The sequence below is a fragment of the Eretmochelys imbricata genome, chromosome 18 (assembly GCF_965152235.1).
Source record: "Eretmochelys imbricata isolate rEreImb1 chromosome 18, rEreImb1.hap1, whole genome shotgun sequence".
Classification (NCBI taxonomy): Eukaryota; Metazoa; Chordata; order Testudines; family Cheloniidae; genus Eretmochelys; species Eretmochelys imbricata.
In genome coordinates, this window is record NC_135589.1 from 3,552,188 (window position 1) to 3,568,079 (window position 15,892).

The 15,892-nt window shown below is 44.9% G+C and overlaps 1 protein-coding gene across 2 annotated transcripts in view; it reads left to right on the forward strand.

Moving 5' to 3' along the window:
• CDC42 (cell division cycle 42) overlaps positions 1-15,892 on the forward strand; it is a 50,403-nt gene that overhangs the window by 14,614 nt on the left and 19,897 nt on the right. For both annotated transcript variants that reach the window (XM_077837109.1, XM_077837110.1), the window contains exon 2: positions 1,063-1,204. In XM_077837109.1, the coding sequence (XP_077693235.1) occupies positions 1,100-1,204 (105 nt within the window). In that variant the 5' untranslated portion in view covers positions 1,063-1,099. The remainder of the gene's footprint in view (positions 1-1,062; positions 1,205-15,892) is intronic.

Sequence of the window (15,892 nt, forward strand, 5' to 3'; positions counted from 1 at the left end):
TGGATGGAGAATAACTTGTTATAAAAATGCAGATTGCATTAAAATACTTGGATTGAATTGAAATAATTATTGAAACTGTCTAAACAGAAGGTAACATTGACAACCAAATTAAGGCTGTCTACACTACAGACTTTACAGTGGCACAGTGGTACTGCTTGCTGAAACTCTCCCGCCGACATAGTGCTGTCCACACCAGCACTTCTGCTGGTGAAACTTATGTCGGTCGGTCAGTGGGCAGGAGGGGGTGGGGGTGGCTGACAAGTTTTACCAACAAAAGTGGTGGTGTAGACCAGCAGTTCTCAACCTTTTTCTTTCTGAGGTCCTGTCCAACATGCTATAAAAATTTCACTGCCCACCTGTGCCACAACAGCTGTTTCTGCATATCCAGTAGATTAAAAGCCAGGGTCGGCAGTAGGTGGTGGCAAGCGGGGCAACTGTTCGGGGACCTATGCTGCAGGGGGCACTATGAAGGTAAGTTGCTCAGACTTCAGCCCCAGGCAGTGGGGCTCGGGCTTCAGCTTTCTGCCCTGGGCCTCAGTGAGTCTGATACTGGCCCAGCTCTCTGGATTATTTTGACAGACCCCCTGAAATCTGCTTGTAGACTCCCTGCGGGCCCCAGACCTCTGGTTGGGAACCACTGGTGTAGACAAAGCCTAAGTTTAGTTTTGTTGTGGCCCAACCCTTGTGGACTTGTATTCTTCAGTGATATGGACTTGTGGACACCCTTCCCAAAAAGTTGGTTTCTGGACTCTTTTTTTTCTTCATGCTGTTTGTCACCAGTTGGAGGCAAGATGCCAGCTGATACTGTAAATTGACCAATAGGTGTGCTGAACAGAAAATATCCACTGAACTAAGGCTAAAAAATGTCTAGTGTATTAACCAGTTTCTATAACCTGTTCGAAGCTTGTGTGAAATTGAGTGTGGCTACCTTGGCCAGAGGGCTCCAGTGCTCAAAGATGCTCATTCTGTAGTTGAGACTGCTCGATGAAACTGGATTAACACTTTGTGCTTTTCTGTGAGAAAGTAAGCAAAAAATCTAAATATTTTCTTTTGTTCCCTTAGATTCATATTGGATTTGATATACTAACGGACTTCAGCTATGCAGACAATTAAATGTGTGGTCGTGGGTGATGGTGCTGTTGGTAAAACATGTCTCTTAATTTCTTACACAACAAACAAATTCCCATCGGAATATGTACCAACGGTGAGTATAAAGGGTGAAAATGTTATTGGTTTTGGGTGTTGCGGGCAGGTGAAAGGAAAAACATAATCCTGTAGTTTAATTTATAGTCCTATATACTGTTACTTTCTTGTGCTCCTCCCAGATCTTTACTTTTACCACATCTCTCCCTCTCTACTTGATACCCAGACCTCATGACAAGCTAGGAAGCAATGTGTTCAAGGCACATTCTGCTTATAATAAGCAAAAGTTATAATAGCTTCTGTATTGCTTCTCTTTGTGTGTTTTGAGACATTGGCATAAATCACAGACAAGAATTCACTTATCTGTTCCTGCTGCATAGCCTTCATCTGAAGACCTAACCCTCTCATCTGTTGACAATACAGTTGGGTGCTGTGAGTGGGATTATTTCAAGCTCTTTTAACTTTAGGTGGAGTATGAGCAGCATACATGCTTAAAAGATGTAATTTTAAATAGGGATACTTCCTGACCATTCATTTTTTCTAGCCTCAAATGCATGTGCTCACGCTGCTTCTCCTGTCTTTGGGGAGTGATACTGTCCCTCCTCGTATCAGTCTGCAAGATCTTGAGCCTGAGGACAAGAAAAAAGGCAGAACTGCCTACTGGCTCTCCTACTGCAAGAGATTTTGGCAATCAAGTCTTACAGTTCTGAGGCTTCCAGTACCTCAGTTTCTATGATGGACCCATGTTTGTCTCGTGACCCATCTAGGGGCTAAGAGGTAGTGGAGGTAGCCATAATCTTAAGATTGCAGGAATCAAGGCAAAGAAATCAAGGCAGAGTTGACCAGCAAGGATCAGAAGGTCTGTTGGTACAAGGTATCAATATACTTCCCACTCTAGTTTAAGCTTAGAAGAAGCATGGCATGGTTGTGACTGCAGAAGATAGCTCTAGTAAGCATTACCCCACAGGTCGTAATCTTCTCTGTGGCCCTGAAACAAGGGCAAGAGGAGGTATCTAGAACCCCTTCTTCCTTTCCTTTGGAGGAGGAAAATAATCACTAAGTGAGAGTGCTGAGGTGGCAGTACAAGCTTCTGGTTCTGTTGCAACTGATTCCCTAGTTCTCCAAGTGATTGTGCACATATGCATTCCATTGTAGGGGGTGTCTGTGTGTGCACTTGAGTTGGAGACTTTTGCCAGTAGTACCACTAGTTAGCGCATGTGCCCCTGCTTTTCTCGTGCTCTCAGGCAAGGGCATAAAAGGGCCATGTCCACCACCTCCCTCATACTTTCTTCGCACTGCTTGTGGCAAGAGCTGGAGCTCCACTTAGCCTTAGCTTTGGTCAACCAGTTTAGAAAACAGTCTCTACAAAGTTGTTATAGTTATACTGTAAGTGTCTATATAGTATAGAATAGTATAGTTTATATATACTTTTATTACTACCTAGAAGATTTACTATGAAGAAATCCCTGGTTCTAAACAATATGCCACATGCAGGGCTGTTATTCTGGTCAGGTGGGCACAAGAGAGAGAAACAAGAGAAGGGACTGAGACTTGAACCTGCCTGAGCCCCCACGTGGAGGGCCCGAAACCTGAGCTGTGTGTGTCAAAGCTGAAACCCAAGGGCTTAAGCCCTGACAGCCCGGGGTAGGGGCTGTATCCTGAGCCCCGTCACTCAGGGCTGAAGCCCTTGGGCTTTGGCCCTGGCCCTGGGCAGTGGGGCTTGGGATTCAGCCCCAGGCCTCAGCAAGTCTAATGCCACCCTTGGCAACCCTATTAAAACGGGATTGTGACCCACTTTGGGGTCCCGACCCACTGTTTGAGAACTGCTGCTCTAGACCCTCTCTCCAACACAGACCTCAATATTCCCCTAAGAGGAGACCAAGATCTCCTAGACGTCACCAGCTGTCTTTAATGTAGTGGGCCCTTCTCATCAGACATCTTCAAAACAGTGATTTGGACATTTTGGTTGAAGACAGTGTATCAATAATATCTCCTTTTGAGTCATGTCTATCCCTTTTTTTCCCAAGCACAGTGTAAAAAAAAAAAAAAAAAAAATCACATCAGACAAGTGGGTATTCAGCATGGTTAAGGAGGGATATATTATCCAGTTCCTTTTAGCAACCCATATTCCTCATCCGTCTTCAGGGCCCGTCTCATGAGACTGTTACTTCAAGTGCTATGGTCTTTTCTGGAATTGGGAGCAATAGCAGAAGTTCCTTACCAACATGAAGGGAAAGGCTTCTATTCCCGATACCTTCTGATTTAGAAGAAATCTGGGGGCTTCCATCGTATTTTAGACTTAAGAAAGCTGAATAGATTAATCAAAAAGATCAAGTTTAAGATGGGCACCCTTGCTTCTTCCCTGGAGATTGGTAGCTGTCCTCAATTTTACAAGATGTATACTTCCACATTGTGATACATCCCTCCCACATTAATTGTCTTCGATTTGTGGTAGGCACCAACTACTACCAGTACAGTTTCAGTTTGTCATAAGCTTTAAGGGTCTTCATCATGTGTATGTCCGTGTTAGCAGCGCCTCTGTCATTTAGGCATTCAAACTTTCATTTACTTGGACAATTGGCTGATGTGGGCAGCATCAAGAGACCAGATCCAATGTCATAGTCATCAGTTGCCTGTCATTGAGTCATCTTTTGTCTATGCCTGAAACTAAATTTGGAGAGGTCTCAAGTGCAACCCACTCAATGTATATCTTTAACAGGGGCATACCTCAATAGTCATGGCTTCTCTCCCAGTAGAAAGGTATAGAACTATAGCAGCCCTTTCCAATGGCCTCAGATCCAGCCCTATAAGAGTGCATAAACCTGCCTGCAGCTCCTAGGCCTTGGTTCCATCATAAATGCATTTCTTCTTCCCTGGTCCAGTCTGCTCCTATATGCATTCCCTCCAGTTCCCTATCATTCCCAGAATTCTCAGGAAGCTGAAGTAGGACAAAGTATTGTTGATCCTCATTTTACCAGCATGGCCAAGACAATGTTGGTTCACAGATCTACATTGCCTCTCTATCCGTACACTGAGAACTTCACCTCTAGTGGCAGATCTTTTGTCACAGAACTAGGGTGAATCTCTGCACGCACCTTACTGCATGGATGATCTCTGGATGAACACTCATGAGAAACTGTGATCCCGATAGGTCCAGACCATCTTAGTGAGTAGCAGAAAGGAGTCTGCTAGAGCCACACACAAATCAAAGTGGAAGAGATTTTTCCCTTGGGGCACAGTCCCACAAATTATCACCACATCACAGTCCAGCTTTGATCCACTGTCTACAGCCAAGCTCTAAGATACAACCACATTTGCTCCAATCCCTCAGACAGAGACAAACACGTACAGGATCTATATCAAGCGTTCTTAAAACTACAGTATTCACCTGGTGAAGTGAAGAAACAGATTGACGGAGCCAGAAGGGTAGCCAGAAGTCACCTACTCCAAGACAGGCCCAACAAAGAAAGTAACAGAATACCACTAGCCGTCACCTACAGCCCCCAACTAAAACCTCTCCAGCGCATCATCAAGAATCTACACCCTATCCTGAAGGACGATCCCTCACTCTCACAGATCTTGGGAGACAGGCCAGTCCTCGTTTATAGGCAGCCCCCCAGCCTAAAGCAAATACTCACCAGCTCCCACACAACAAAAACACTAACCCAGGAACCTAACCCTGCAACAAACCCCAGTGCCAGCTAAGTCCGCAGATCTATTCAAGGGACACCATCATAGGACCTAACCACATCAGCGGCTCGTTCACCTGCACATCTACCAATGTGATATATGCCAGCAATGCCCCTCTGCCATGTACATTGGCCAAACCGGGCAATCTCTACACAAAAGAATAAAAGGACACACATCTGAACTCCTACTGGTTTTTGAATGTTATAATTTGTGATGTCAATCTCCCATGTCACTCAATAACAGATTTAAAAGTGGCAGTTCTTCAACAAAAAAACTTTCAAAAACAGATCTAACGAAAAACTGTAGAACTGGAGTTAATTTGCAAACTGGACACCATCAAATTAGGCCTGAATAGAGACTGGGAGTGGATGGGTCATGACAGAAAGTAAATCTATTTGTTAGTCTCTAAGGTGCCACAAGAACTCCTAGTTGTTTTTACAAAAACTAATTTCTCCTTGCTAAATACTCAGATCTTCTTGTCAACTGTTTGCAATGGGCTACCTTGTTTACTTTTGGCCGCCTCAACACTAGAAAAGTGATTTCCACTCGTTGTCAACTGAGAGTTGCCTACTTCCAACTTGAATTGAATTGGCTTGTTAGCACTGACCCCCCCACTTGGTAAGGCAACTCCGATTTTTTTTCATATGCTGTGTATTTATACCTCCCTACTGTATGTTCTGCTCCATACATCTGATGAAATGGGTTTTACCCCACGAAAGCTTATGCCCAAATACATTTGTTAGTCTATAAAGGGCCACAAGGACTCCTTGTTGTTTTTGCTGATACAGAGTAACACGGCTACCACTCTGAAACCTGTCCTACATTTCAAATCCACAGGCCTCTCAGATAGTTTTGAGAGTTCACCTGGGTTCTGTTTCAGCATATCATCTGCCAATACATGGATTTTCCATCTTCTCTCATCCTCTTGTTTTGAGATTTTCAAAAGGCCTAGTTAATACTTACCTTCCTGTGTCTGCTCTGGTGTCTGTATGAGATTTAAATTTAGTTCTCTAGATTCATGGGTCCCCCTTTGAGCCTGTGGTGACAACTTCACTATCTGTGTTGTTTCTGAAGATCACATTTTTAGTGGCAATCACTTCCATGAGGAGGGTTTCAGAACTTAAAGCTCTTCTTGCTGACCTTCCTTTTAGAGCCTTTCATAAGGACAAGGTGTTCCTTAATACACATCCTAAGTTTATGCTTGAGGTAGTTCAGCCTTCCATCTAAATCAAACCAATAACCTTTCAGGTAGTCGTGTGTCGTCTGTGTCCGTCCCCCCCTTCTTCTCCATCTCCCCCCCCCCCCCCAAAAATCCCATTCCTCTCAGGCAGAGGAAACTCTCCATTGGATGTTCATAGAGCTCTGGCATTTTATTTGGACTGTACTAGATAACCTCGTGACCCCCTGAGGGGTTGAACCCCTTATTACATGGGTGGTCGCAAGCTGTCAGCCTCCACCCCAAACCCCACATCACCTCCAGCATTTATAATGGTGTTAAATATATATTAAATGTTTTTAATTTATAAGGGGCGTCACACTCGGAGGCTTGCTGTGTGAAAGGGGTCACCAGTACAAAAGTTTGAGAACCACTGCTTTAGATCTTCTCCAAGACTTTGTAATCTTTATTGAAAGAGCGAAGGGTCAACCTGTATTGTCTGAGAAACTCATTGGATTTCTGGAACTACCAGCTCACTAAAGTCTCTCTCTCTGCCAGAGCTCAATCCTCCACTTCAGCTTTTCTGAGCAATGTTCCAATAGGTGGTGTTATATGGAAAGCACCAGCATGGTCAGAACTTTTCTACACTTTATGCCATCATGCAAGCCTCTCGTGATGATGCCAGCTTTGGTAAGTTGGTGCTACAGTCTGTTTAGATCTCCATTCCACCTGAAAGGGAACTGTTAAGTCACCTACCGTGGAATGTATATATGCACAATCACTCACTTACAGTAACCTGTTCTTCAAGATGTGTTGTGCACAAAATACACTCCACGACCCTCCCACTTTCCCCGCTAGTCATAACTGAGGAAGGACTGGAGAAGGAAATGGTGGAGATGCTCTTAGGTGACAGCATAGAAGAGGCATGAGGAGAGAAGGGACACATGCTCTGCCACATGGTACTACTGGCAAAAATCTCCAGCTCGAGTGCACTGAGTTTGTACACACCTACAGTGGGATGTATATGTGTGCAACATGTCTTGAACAACAGTTACTGTAAGATAAGTAACCATTTTTTCTGGAGCTCCTTAACAATAGGGCAGTCTCTTCCAGAGAAGAAAATGACTCTGATCCACTCCTGTATCTGGGACTATAGGAAGACTCCTACCTTCCTAATCTTGGACCTAGGGGCTGTCCAGACTGGCCTCTAGCATCCAGTGTGGACCTGAAGCTGTTGGAGGTTAGGCTCAAAGCCCAAGGGTCTGTGCATATGCACTGATTTGAGACTCCACCTTCTAGCAGGAGTGAATCTTATTACATACATTGGAGAGATTGAGTTTGAAGCTTGAATGATGTGGCTGTACTGGCAATCTCTGTGATTCTACCTATACCACAGGAAGAGGATGGAGAAACTACCCTCTTGCAGATACACTACTCCTAGGATCAGGGATTATTAAGTCCACTTTTGAATCTATGGGAGATGGCTCACTGTTTTGTCTATGAAAACTGCATTCCTTATAGCTGTAACAACTGCAAGAAGTGTCAGTGATCTTAAGGTTCTTATGACTGATCTTCTTTTCATGGTTTTCCATGAGAATAATGTGGCCCTTTGTAGTCACCCTAAATTTTTTCCAAAATTGATAAGATTACCATATATTAACCATTTGTTATATATATTAGTATCTCTTCCAGCTCTGGGTACCTAAACCAGTCGCTCTCAACCTTTCCAAACTACTGTACCCCTTTCAGGAATCTGATTTGTCTTGTGTACCCCCAAATTTCACCTCACTTAAACTACTTGCTTACAAAATCAGACGTAAAAATACAAAAGTGTCACCGAAAACTATTACTGAAAAATTGCTTGCTTTCTCATTTTTACCATATAATAAATAAATTGAAATATAAATATTTTACATACATTTCAGAGTATGGTGTATAGAGCAGTATAAACAAGTCATTGTCTGTACGAAATTTTAGTTTGTGCCGACTTCGCTAGTGCTTTTTATGTAGCCTGTTGTAAAACTAGGCAAATATCTAGGTGAGTTGATGTACCCCTTGGAAGACCTCTGCGTACCCCTAGGGGTACATGTAATTGCTTCTACAACTATTTGCAGCACATGTAAAGAGTGCTTTCTACCCTTAAAAATTCAACGTCCTTCATTGCATACGGTGATAAGGGAAATTTATTTCAGTGCGTGTCAAGTGAATCAGAGTCTGTATTCGCAAAAAGAAAAGGAGTACTTGTGGCACCTTAGAGACTAACCAATTTATTTGAGCATAAGCTTTCGTGAGCTACAGCTCACTTCATCGGATTCATACTGTGGAAATACAGAAGATGGTTTTTATACACACAAACCATGAAAAAATGGGTGTTTATCACTACAAAAGGTTTTCTTTCCCCTCCCTCTCCCCCTCCCCCACTCTCCTGCTGGTAATAGCTTATCTAAAGTGATCACTCTCCTTACAATGTGTTTGATAATCAAGATGGGCCATTTCCAGCACAAATCCAGGGTTTAACAAGAACATCTGAGGAACAGTGGGGGTGGGAGAGGAATAAGCAAGGGGAGATAGGTTACTTTTTATAATGACTCAACCATTCCCAGTCTCTATTCAAATAAATTAATTGTATCCAATTTGCAAATTCATTCCAATTCAGCAGTCTCTCGTTGGAGTCTGTTTTCGAATTTTTTTTTGTTGAAGGATAGTCACTTTGAGATCAGAAATCGAGTGACCAGAGAGATTGAAGTGTTCTCCGACTGGTTTTTGAATGTTATAATTCTTGACATCTGATTTGTGTCCATTTATTCTTTTACGTAGAGACTGTCCAGTTTGCCCAATGTACATGGCAGAGAGGCATTGCTGGCACATGATGGCATATATCACATTGGTGGATGTGCAGGTGAACGAGCCTCTGATAGCGTGGCTGATGTTATTAGGCCCTGTGATGGTGTCCCCTGAATAGATATGTGGGCACAGTTGGCAACGGGCTTTGTTGCAAGGATAGGTTCCTGGGTTAGTGGTTCTGTTGTGTGGTATGTGGTTGCTGGTGAGTATTCGCTTCAGGTTGGGGGGCTATCTGTAGGCAAGGACTGGCCTGTCTCCCAAGATTTGTGAGAGTGTTGGGTCATCTTTCAGGATAGGTTGTAGATCCTTGATAATGCGTTGGATGGGTTTTAGTTGGGGGCTGAAAGTGACGGCTAGTGGCGTTCTGTTATTTTCTTTGTTAGGCCTGTCCTGTAGTAGGTGACTTCTGGGAACTCTTCTGGCTCTTTCAATTTGTTTCTTCACTTCCGCAGGTGGGTATTGTAGTTGTAAGAATGCTTGATAGAGATCTTGTAGGTGTTTCTCTGTCTGAGGGGTTGGAACAGATGTGGTTGTATCGCAGAGCTTTGCTGTAGACAATGGATCGTGTGGTGTGTCCTGGATGGAAGCTGGAGGCATGGAAGTAGGAATAGTGGTCAGTAGGTTTCCGGTATAGGGTGGTGTTTATGTGACCATCATTTATTAGCACTATAGTGTCCAGGAAGTGGATCTCTTTTGTGGACTGGACCAGGCTGAGGTTGATGGTGGGATAGAAATTGTTGAAATCATGGTGGAATTCCTCAAGGGCTTCTTTTCCATGGGTCCAGATGATGATGTCATCAATGTGGGCACCAATGATACTGCCAAGAATGACCTTGAGCGGATCACTGTGGACTACGTGGCGCTGGGAAGAAAGATCAAGGAGTTTGAGGCGCAAGTGGTGTTCTCGTCCATCCTCCCCGTGGAAGGAAAAGGCCTGGGTAGGGACCGTCGAATTGTGGAAGTCAACGAATGGCTGCGCAGGTGGTGTCGGAGAGAAGCCTTTGGATTCTTTGACCATGGGATGGTGTTCCATGAAGGAGGAGTGCTGGGCAGAGACGGGCTCCACCTTACGAAGAGAGGGAAGAGCATCTTTGCGAGCAGGCTGGCTAACCTAGTGAGGAGGACTTTAAACTAGGTTCACCAGGGGAAGGAGACCAAAGCCCTGAGGTAAGTGGGAAAGCGGGATACCAGGAGGAAGCACAGGCAGGAATGTCTGTGAGGGGAGGGCTCCTGCCTCATACTGAGAATGAGGGGCGATCAGCAGGTTATCTCAAGTGCTTATTTACGAATGCACAAAGCCTTGGAAACAAGCAAGGAGAACTGGAGGTCCTGGTGATGTCAAGGAATTATGATGTGATTGGAATAACAGAGACTTGGTGGGATAACTCACATGACTGGAGTACTGTCATGGATGGTTATAAACTGTTCAGGAAGGACAGGCAGGGCAGAAAAGGTGGGGGAGTAGCACTATATGTAAGGGAGCAGTATGACTGCTCAGAGCTCCGGTACGAAACTGCAGAAAAACCTGAGTGTCTCTGGACTAAGTTTAGAAGTGTGAGCAACAAGAGTGATGTAGTGGTGGAAGTCTGCTATAGACCACCGGACCAGGGGGATGAGGTGGATGAGGCTTTCTTCCGGCAGCTCGCAGAAGCTACTAGATCGCACGCCCTGGTTCTCATGGGGGACTTTAATTTTCCTGGTATCTGCTGGGAGAGCAATACAGCGGTGCATAGACAATCCAGGAAGTTTTTGAAAAGTGTAGAGGACAATTTCCTGGTGCAAGTGCTGGAGGAGCCAACTAGGGGGGGAGCTTTTCTTGACCTGGTGCTCACAAACTGGGAAGAATTGGTAGGGAAAGCAAAAGTGGATGGGAATCTGGGAGGCAGTGACCATGAGTTGGTTGAGTTCAGGATCCTGACACAGGGAAGAAAGGTAAGCAGCAGGATACGGACCCTGGAAAAGCAGACTTCGACTCCCTCAGGGAACGGATGGGTAGGATCCCCTGGGGGACTAACATGAAGGGGAAAGGAATCCAGGAGAGCTGGCTGTATTTCAAGGAATCCCTGTTGAGGTCACAGGGACAAACCATCCCGATGAGTCGAAAGAATAGTAAATATGGCAGGCGACCAGCTTGGCTTAACGGTGAAATCCTAGCGGATCTTAAACATAAAAAAGAAGCTTACAAGAAGTGGAAGGTTGGACATATGACCAGGGAAGAGTATAAAAATACTGCTCGGGCATGTAGGAATGAAATCAGGAGGGCCAAATAGCACCTGGAGCTACAGCTAGCAAGAGATGTCAAGAGTAACAAGAAGGGTTTCTTCAGGTATGTTGGCAACAAGAAGAAAGTCAAGGAAAGTGTGGGCCCCTTACTGAATGAGGGAGGCAACCTAGTGACAGAGGATGTGGAAAAAGCTAATGTACTCAATGCTTTTTTTGCCTCTGTCTTCACAAACAAGGTCAGCTCCCAGACTGCTGCGCTGGGCATCACAACATGGGGAATAGATGGCCAGCCCTCTGTGGAGAAAGAGGTGGTTCGGGACTATTTAGAAAAGCTGGATGTGCACAAGTCCATGGGGCCGGACGAGTTGCATCCGAGAGTGCTAAAGGAATTGGCGGCTGTGATTGCAGAGCCATTGGCCATTATCTTTGAAAACTCATGGCGAACGGGGGAAGTCCCGGATGACTGGAAAAAGGCTAATGTAGTGCCCATCTTTAAAAAAGGGAAGGAGGATGATCCTGGGAACTACAGGCCAGTCAGCCTCACCTCAGTCCTCGGAAAAATCATGGAGCAGGTCCTCAAGGAATCAGTCCTGAAGCACTTACATGAGAGGAAAGTGATCAGGAACAGTCAGCATGGATTCACCAAGGGAAGGTCATGCCTGACTAATCTAATCGCCTTCTATGATGAGATTACTGGTTCTGTGGATGAAGGGAAAGCAGTGGATGTATTGTTTCTTGACTTTAGCAAAGCTTTTGACACGGTCTCCCACAGTATTCTTGTCAGCAAGTTAAAGAAGTATGGGCTGGATGAATGCACTATAAGGTGGGTAGAAAGTTGGCTAGATTGTCGGGCTCAACGGGTAGTGATCAATGGCTCCATGTCTAGTTGGCAGCCGGTGTCAAGTGGAGTGCCCCAGGGGTCGGTCCTGGGGCCGGTTTTGTTCAATATCTTCATTAAATGATCTGGAGGATGGTGTGGATTGCACTCTCAGCAAATTTGCGAATGATACTAAACTGGGAGGAGTGGTAGATAAGTTGAAGGGCAGGGATAGGATACAGAGGGACCTAGACAAATTAGAGGATTGGGCCAAAAGAAATCTGATGAGGTTCAATAAGGATAAGTGCAGGGTCCTGCACTTAGGACGGAAGAACAACCCAATGCACAGCTACAGACTAGGGACCGAATGGCTAGGCAGCAGTTCTGCGGAAAAGGACCTGGGGTGACAGTGGACAAGAAGCTGGATATGAGTCAGCAGTGTGCCCTTGTTACCAAGAAGGTCAATGGCATTTTGGGATGTATAAGTAGGGGCATAGTGAGCAGATCGAGGGATGTGATCGTCCCCCTCTATTCGACATTGGTGAGGCCTCATCTGGAGTACTGTGTCCAGTTTTGGGCCCCACACTACAAGAAGGATGTGGATAAATTGGAGAGAGTGCAGCGAAGGGCAACAAAAATGATTAGGGGTCTGGAACACATGACTTCTGAGGAGAGGCTGAGGGAACTGGGATTGTTTAGTCTGCAGAAGAGAAGAATGAGGTGGGATTTGATAGCTGCTTTCAACTACCTGAGAGGTGGTTCCAGAGAGGATGGTTCTAGACTATTCTCAGTGGTAGAAGAGGACAGGACAAGGAGTAATGGTCTCAAGTTACAGTGGGGGAGGTTTAGGTTGGATATTAGGAAAAACTTTTTCACTAAGAGGGTGGTGAAACACTGGAATGCGTTACCTAGGGAGGTGGTAGAATCTCCTTCCTTAGAAGTTTTTAAGGTCAGGCTTGACAAAGCCCTGGCTGGGATGATTTAATTGGGGATTGGTCCTGCTTTGAGCAGGGGGTTGGACTAGATGACCTCCTGAGGTCCCCTCTAACCTCGATATTCTATGATTCTATGAATGTAGCGCAAGTAGAGTATTAGGGGACGAGAGCTGAGGAAGCGTTGTTCTAAGTCAGCCATAAAAATGTTGGCATACTGTGGGGCCATGCGGGTACCCATAGCAGTGCCGCTGAGCTGAAGGTATACATGGTCCCCAAATGTAAAATAGTTATGGGTGAGGACAAAGTCACAAAGTTTAGCCACCAGGTTAGCCGTGACATTATCGGGGATAGTGTTCTTGATGGCTTGTAGTCCATCTTTGTGTAGAATGTTGGTGTAGAGGGCTTCTACATCCATAGTGGCCAGGATGGTGTCATCAGGGAGATCACCGATGGATTGTAGTTTCCTGAGGAAGTCAGTGGTGTCTCGAAGGTAGCTGAGAGTGCTGGTAGCGTAGGGCCTGAGGAGGGAATCTACATAGCCAGACAATCCTGCTGTCAGGGTGCCAATGCGTGAGATGATGGGGTGCCCAGGATTTCCAGGTTTATGGATCTTGGGTAGTAGATAGAATATCTCAGGTCGGGGTTCCAGGGGTATGTCTGTGCAGATTTGATCTTGTGCTTTTTCAGGGAGTTTCTTGAGCAAATGCTGTAGTTTCTTTTGGTAACTCTGTGGGATCAGGGGCTTGCCTACAGTGTATTCCCATTATAGAAATCTGTAGGGCTTCTACGTGGAACTCAATACATGCTCTTAATAAGCCTTACGCCTTCCACTAAGCCTCAAGTTATTATCCACGTTTGAGAGCAGTATTCGGTCTAGTACTCCTAAGCCCACCTTTCTGGGGAAGGATAGCACTACTTGCTAAATTATTGTAAGCTAAGTGACCTTGAGGAAACAAAAGTTACTTAGGAGCTGGTGGTGGTCAAGATAGGCTTCTGCATGTTCATACTGGCCATCTTCCCTTCTTCCTTGGCGTTCTGTTATTCTCAAACTTTGAGGTTCAGGTGGAAGGAACTTTGGCTGTTGTTACATCCCCTTTTCTAGCCTTGAATGCAGAATGTTCAGTCTGAAAGTGGGTAGGGTCTGCTTGCAGGAGCCCGAACAAGCACTGATGCTGGAATATTCCATTGGCCTGCAACTCTACAGGGCCATCTCCCTATAGTGTGAATGCACAGAGGCTTATTTCAAACTCCTGTTAGTGGACAGTGACTTTCATTTTTATTGCTAATGCTCAAAGTAATAAAAGAACACAGGCAAAAAATATAGAAATACAACAGCCAGTACTGTTTCTAAAATGGAAATGATTCATCCATTTGTCAGCCAGCCTTAATGTCTCAAAGGCATTTATAGCTGAAAAAGAAACTTAACTGAGGGCCTGCAAGGCTATTTTCTGCTGTGGTCCTTGCAACACTGTTAAATGACCAGTTGTGATTCCTGGCAGGGAAACTTTAAAAGCACCTAAGGGTTCTGTGTGGGATTGTTGAAATATACTTTCTTATCCCCACTGGTATTTGTTACCTCAGCGGTAGAATCTGGGATGATTGTAGTTATGATGGACAGTAAGTCTCTTCTCACCCTTCGTTCCCCCCCCACACCCCCCCTCCCAATACACCAATAAGAGTAGAGAGTGACTGGCTAGACATGACTCATTAAGTCAGTCTTATTATTCTAGCACAAAAAAAATTGAGATCCCCTTTTGTTGGTTGTGCTCAGGGAGAAGGAAGTATAAAGCAATCTGACAAGACAGAGTAGAGCAGGGATAGTCAATTTTTTGTCAAGGTCCAAATTTCTTGGTGAGGGTCTAGTGAAGGTCCAGACTCCAGAGAATAGCAATAAGTATAAGTAAAAAAAGATTTTAAAGTCCATTCTAAAGCATCTAGTGGTCCAGATTTGGCCAGCATTCTGTCTATTGACTACTTAGAGTAGAGTGAAAGAGAAGGGGGATTGCCACTTTTTGCATACACTTGGGTTTTTAGGCACTGGTGTTTGCTGTGAACTCACACTTTCAGCTTACCCCCTGTTAGCTACACTGGTGCAAGTAATGGTTTGCACTTCTGGACCACACGAGCCATTCAAGTAGCTGCAATAGTGAAAACCCCAGTATAGACAAGGCCTTCATCTGAAACTACTGCATTGTCACTACACCAGTGTGGTGGATCCCCTTTCTCTTTCACTCTATTCCATCTCCTCAGCTTCCATCATTTCCCTCTTCCTAGAGCCCGGTCAGCAATGGAAGAAAGGGGAATAATGCAAAGAAGTCCAAGATATTCACCACATCTGAGAGTACCCTTGCAAAAAAGGAGCTATGGAGACAGTTCCTCGAGGGGTATCTGTGGGAGAGGGAGTAATGGGGTAGGATTCTACCTCAGGTGCTTGCTGATACCAAAGATGGTAGAAGGCCTACCTGAATCTGAGATGAAACAGATTCATCAAGTCCCTCAAGTTCAGGATGCTGAGGTTGAACAGTCATCCCTACCCTTTCCTAAGCTGGCTGTGCAGATCTTCATCTAAACAAAATACTAGCCTCTACATCAGGGGTGGGCAAACTTTTTAGCCTGAGGGCCATATCTGGGTATGGAAATTGTATGGTGGGCCATAAATGTTCACAAAATTAATAATTCATGTTCAGACAGGGAAAACACAAGTTTGTTTCAAAATCAACACTATTTAAAAAAATGTTGAACAATGCGCTGTTATACAATTACATTACTGGGCTGTTGATTTTACTACATAATTTTGCTCCTGTCTGAACACAAATTATATGTTACCCTGGCTTTGGATTTGTTGGGCGTCAGCTTCCAGTTATTGAGATTCACCAGCCGCCTGCTGTCAGAAGTCTCCTCCCACATAGGTCTCAACAGCCCACAATCAAATAGCCTCTGGGTGCTAGGAAAGTCACCTAAGCCAACAAGTAGCAGGCACCTGGGCTTGCATGTTCCAGGCTCCGATGGTGCATGAGGTGTGTTTGGGTTGTGTAGCCAGAGTAACATGCGTGTTCTCATGCCCATAACGCAGGAGTGTCGGGC